The sequence below is a fragment of the Prionailurus bengalensis genome, chromosome E4 (assembly GCF_016509475.1).
Source record: "Prionailurus bengalensis isolate Pbe53 chromosome E4, Fcat_Pben_1.1_paternal_pri, whole genome shotgun sequence".
Lineage (NCBI taxonomy): Eukaryota > Metazoa > Chordata > Mammalia > Carnivora > Felidae > Prionailurus > Prionailurus bengalensis.
In genome coordinates, this window is record NC_057360.1 from 66605879 (window position 1) to 66610875 (window position 4997).

At 65.4% G+C, this 4997-nt stretch overlaps 1 protein-coding gene across 1 annotated transcript; it reads left to right on the forward strand.

The window, feature by feature from the left end:
• Window positions 1–426: 426 nt before the first annotated feature.
• ETV3L (ETS variant transcription factor 3 like) lies at window positions 427–4575 on the forward strand. Its single transcript, XM_043569521.1, has 5 exons — window positions 427–499; window positions 614–851; window positions 1037–1223; window positions 1562–1682; window positions 4013–4575. Exons 1-5 carry the CDS (start codon window positions 442–444, stop codon window positions 4486–4488), a joined length of 1080 nt encoding a protein of 359 aa, XP_043425456.1. The 5' UTR covers window positions 427–441; the 3' UTR covers window positions 4489–4575.
• The last annotated feature ends 422 nt before the right edge of the window (window positions 4576–4997 follow it).

The following is a 4997-nucleotide window of genomic DNA, read 5'->3' on the forward strand; positions in this document are numbered from 1 at the left end:
CGGCTCCGTAAAGGTATGGGTGTGCGTATCTTCCGCCTGCCCCCGCTCGAGGTTTACGAAGAGCCCACGATTAATCACATTTTCTCTGGTCTTCTCTTGGGGAAAGCTCCAATCCTATTAAAGCCCTGAGAGGAGAGCGCGTCCTGTCTAAATCCCCCAGCGGGGGCAGGATATAGGACCCTCTGCCTTCCTCTGCATCCATATAAGTGGTCCCAGCTCCGGGTCTGCCCCTGGCCGGGGAGGACGTCCCCAGAGGAGGCCGGGCCCTGCCTTCCGTGCGGGGGAGCTTCCCGCCTGCCACCTGGTCCCCTGCCTCAGGGCCCCTCGGCCTTGTCATCCTCCTCTCTGTCCTCTTTTCTTTCCCTCATTCTTCGCCTCCCTCCTAAGCAGTGACCGGCTCCCCCAGGCCCAGACGCGGCCCTCGCGGCCCCAGAGGCGACCATGCACTGCGGCTGCGGGGCCCAGGGCGTCCCTGTCGCGGGCAGCTCCTGGATCTCAGGTGAGCCTCTGCCAGGCCGCCCGCTCGTCGAGGCCCAGCCGCAGAGGGGCGGCCCCGGGGGACGGGGTTGCCCCCCTCCCCCGCAGCGCTGTGGCACTCACGCCCCTCCCCCAGGCTTGGCCTTCCCGGACTGGGCCTACAAAGCCGAGTCGTCCCCAGGCTCCCGGCAGATCCAGCTGTGGCACTTCATCCTGGAGCTGCTGCAGAAGGAAGAGTTCCGCCACGTCATCGCCTGGCAGCAGGGGGAGTACGGCGAGTTTGTCATCAAGGACCCGGACGAGGTGGCCCGCCTCTGGGGCCGCAGGAAGTGCAAACCGCAGATGAATTACGACAAGCTGAGCCGGGCCCTCAGGTGGGAAGGGGCGGCCAGGCGGCCAGAGAGGTCAAGGCTCAAAGACGGGGCTGTGGGTGCTGGCAGCCCCGCCCCCCCCCGCCCCCCCGCGAGGCTGGTGGGGTGCCCCGGGGCTCCCCAGGCTCGCCGGCCGGGGGAGGGGCGTGGCCGGCCCAACTCTGCGTTCTCAACCTCGGAATCCGCAGGTATTACTACAACAAGAGGATCCTGCACAAGACCAAAGGCAAAAGGTTCACGTACAAGTTCAACTTCAGCAAGCTGATTGTGGTCAACTACCCTCTGTGGGAGGTGCGGGCACCACCTTGCCCCCTGCTGCTGGGGGCCCCTGCCCTGTTTCGGCCAGCCCTGGTGCCCATGGGCACGCAGGGCGAGGTAGGCACGGAGGCGGCCCCCCCTCCCCTCTGCCCAGGAGGACCCCAGCCCTCCTCTCTGCCTCGGGGGCCCCGGCAGTGGCCAGTGGTCTTCTCCCACTGCTTTCTGGTCCCCCAGTGCCCCGGGGGGGGGGGGGGGGAGGGGCAGGGCCGTCACCCTGAAACACCTTCAGGGGGTGCAGCCTGCGCCTGTGGGCGAGGGTGGTTCCTGCGGGACCCCTCCAGCGGGAGGACCCCAGGGAAGGGGGCGGGGTCTCAGGGAGGAGTCTGGGCATGAACCGGGGAACACAGGCCTCCGGCCAGCCCACGCCACCCTCACTCCTGCTTCTCCCTCCCCAGCTCCTGCACAGCGCGCTGCTCGCCCATTGGGCCACAGTGGAGCAGCTGGCCGGGCAGCGGACCCCCCGAGGGCCGCCAGAGGCCTCTGAGGATAAGAAGGGGAGCGGCAGCAGTGCCCCCCGTGAGTGCTCGGGCCCGGGGAGGGCCCAGGGGATTGCAAGTGGGACCCTCCTGGCTGAGCCCATGGGCCAGAGGCTTGAGACGGGGACAATAAAGTCATTCATTTATTCAACAAACTGAGCCCCAGCTATTCCCTAGGTGTGGGGGCTCAGAGGGGCTGGACGGCCCTCAAGATGCTCAGAGAATGGAGGGAGTAGAGGAGGGACAGTCAGCGAGTGGTGTGGAGACTCAGGGAAGCGCCAGGCGCTACGGGAATGCAGAGATGAGCGGGCATCCCGGAGGAGGAGGCCCCTGCCCCCGGTGAGGCAGGTGAAGAAAGTGCCCAGGCAGAGGGAATGGCATTTGCAAGGCAGGGAGTTGTGAGCAAGAGTAGAGGCGCTGAGGGACCCAGTGACTGACCGCGGTCAGAGAGTGAGGGGTGGAGCTGGGTTGGAGGGGGCGTGTGGCGGGTACCGGCAGGCTTGGGAGGACCATCTAGGCAGAGGATGACGGGACCAGAACGAAGCACGGGCGGCAGGTGGAGAAGGAGGCTCTGCACAAGGAGGAGGGAGAAGAGCACGGCAAGCAGAGAGAAACAGTGTGTGCAAAGGCCCTGGGGCAGGAGAGAGGGACTAGTAAAGGCCAGCGTGGCAGCACTGGCGATCCCAGGGGGGTAGGTGGAAATGTAGGCAGAGGTCAGCTCTCCCAGGGCTGTAAACAGCGAAGTGACAAAACCAGACTGTCCGTGAGGAAGATCACGGACACGCCTGAGCAGCCTGAGGCTTCACGCAGGCGGCTCAGACCTGCCCCTCCTCTCCGGGCGACTTCACGGGAGAGAGACCCTGGGCCTTAGCCTTGTCCCCAGAGCCAGGCACCTCTGGGCCCCAGGGTGCAGCCGAGGCTGTGGGCGAGGGTGGCCCAGGGCCTGCTGGGACCCGCTCAGCCACCGGTCTGGCCCCTGGAGAGAGACAGCGCCTGCATGGCACCTCTGTGCTCCTACCCCCACCCCCCTCCTGGCTCCAGAAGTGCCCCGCACGGAGCTTTCTCTGGGGAACCGCGAGGGGGAAACAGTGTCCCCGGTGAGCCCCAGCTTGGAGTGGGCTGTCTGCACCTCCCTGCCCTCTGTGGGGACACACACACACACACACACACACACACGAGCTGCCTGGCTGAAGTCATCTGAAGGCTGTGCAGGCCCCTCACCCCACCTCCACTCCGGGCACTGGTGCCAAGAGAGGATGCTTCTGGGTGGAAAAGTAGCCAGGCCTGCGAACCGGAGGCAGAGGCTGCAGGCCCGGTGCTGGGAGTGGCGGTGGGGGACACTCAGACCGTCTCCTTCACCTGCTCCTCAGCCCCCATCTGATGTCGGAGGGCGGACGCAGCCCCAGACCCAGGGAGAAGGGCAGTGACCCCGGGGGACGGCTCGGGGTCACCTTTGCCTCATGCAGGACCCTGTCCACTGGTTTCCCTTCGTGGGTCCGACTTCAGAACCATCGTTCTGTCCGAATACGTCGGGCGTGTTAAATAATAACGAATTTGCCTTTCCGGTTTTCATTCACTACAGCCCCACCGATGTGATGACATTACTCTTGTAGTTCGATGATGTGGCCTTGCTAAGAGAGGACTCAAGGGGTCGGAGTTGGGCTTTTGGAAATAAGGACAGTGCTGGGAGGTTGTGCTAGTCGCCCTGAGCCCCGGCCCCCGCCCAGGGTTTTGGGCGCCGGGTTGCAGGATGCCCGCAGGGCCGGAGGATCTGGAGGGAGGGGCGGAGGGAAGGATCCTGGGGGAGGCCAGGGCCCAGCCGGCCGAGAAGGCGAGGCCGGGCCCCCCACGCGCTGGCCTCCCACTTGACCTTCGCCAGCAGAGGGGCCCGTACAGATGAGGAGACCGGGGCCTGGATTTCAGGGACAAGCTTGGGGCCACAGGCTAGAGCCAGAGCCCTGCACTACAGAGAGTGCAGACAGGACTCACTGAGTTCCAGCAGTGTCCTCACCCAGTCACCCCACACGCTCGTCCTGAGCTCTTAGGAGGCACCGGGCGGGTCCAGGGGACAGCGATACAGGCACGGTTCCGGCGCGCACAGAGCCGGGGGCGCAGACATTCTGGGGGTAACCACGCTCATCGGGCCAAGGGCCCAGGAGGAGAGGGGCGGGAGCCACAAGGGGGACCCCCAGGCTGACCTGTCTCGCCCCCAGGGAATAGACCCGAAGCAAAGGAAACAGGATGGGGCACAGCAAGGAAAGGAAGTTTCCAGCAAGAGGAAAAGGAAATAGGAAGTAGGTGGAGAAGGGAGATCCCTCCTGACCCTCCCTCCCTCCCTCTCTCTGTCTCTCTGTCTCTCTCTCTCCCCAGGCCTTGGCTCTCTCCCAGCCCCCTGCCAGCTTGGCCCTTGCTGCCTTCTGGGGAGCCCCCGAGAGGAGCTGCTGGGTCTGGCCCCCTTGGCCCCTCCTCTCCTGCCTTCCCTCCCTTCCGACTGGACCCGCCTCTCAGGGCCCTTCCTGCCCCCTGTCCCAGAGCGGCTGATCCCGGGGACCTCCAAGCCAGACGCCCTGCTGCCGGGGCCCGGCTGCCCCCCAGCGACCCACCACTTTCCGGGGCTCCCCCTGTTGGCTGGGCTGGGACAGGGGGCCGGCGAGAGGATCCGGCTTTTGCCCCTGAGGCCCCCGGGGCTGGAGGTAAAGCCCTATCCCATGATGGGGGCAAAGGGACGCCTGGACCCCAGGGAGGGCTTCTCCTCAGAGATACACAGACCCAAAGCCGGGGACGAAAGCCCCGTGTCCCCCCATCTGGAGAACTTCAAGGCAGTGTGGCCCTTGGATCCTCCTTAACTGGGGAGAAGAGGGGACGTGGGGGGTCCCCCAAAGTCCATGCCTCCTCCCGTGTATTTCCTTTCTGGCTTTGCACCTTCCCTGGCCTGGAAACAGGTTTCAATTGCAGGAGGCTTTGAAGGGGAGGAGTTGGACAAAAGGGGGTGGGGGGCATCCCGGGGGGGGTGGGGACTGAGGCAGGGTGACCCTCCCTCCCCTCCTACCAAATTATGAATCAGATTAAGGAGGCATCCTTAACCTCAGCTGTCTTCAAAGGAGATGAGCATACGGATTCTGTCGCTTGAGCGCCCCCAGCCCCACCTGCCCACATGACGGAGAAAGCGAGCATCTGGGGAGCCCCTGCCCCCTCATCCGGGCTGAGGCCCCAGTCTCTCTCCTGCCCCTCCGTGTGCTTCGTCCTCGGCCCTCTGGTCTCTGTGACCCTGGGAGCTCCTGTCCTGCACGGGCACTTCCTACAAGCCACCATTTCCCCAAGACGCCAGGCAGTGGGGCAGGGAGGACCCGGCCTC

Bases quoted from the DNA above. Each gene is read 5' to 3' on its own strand.
- ETV3L (XM_043569521.1), top strand. From the start codon at position 442: ATGCACTGCGGCTGCGGGGCCCAGGGCGTCCCTGTCGCGGGCAGCTCC. The intron at 852-1,036 runs GTGGGAAGGGGC...CGGAATCCGCAG, and splicing joins AAGCTGAGCCGGGCCCTCAG to GTATTACTACAACAAGAGGA. The intron at 1,224-1,561 runs GTAGGCACGGAG...CTCCCTCCCCAG, and splicing joins CCATGGGCACGCAGGGCGAG to CTCCTGCACAGCGCGCTGCT.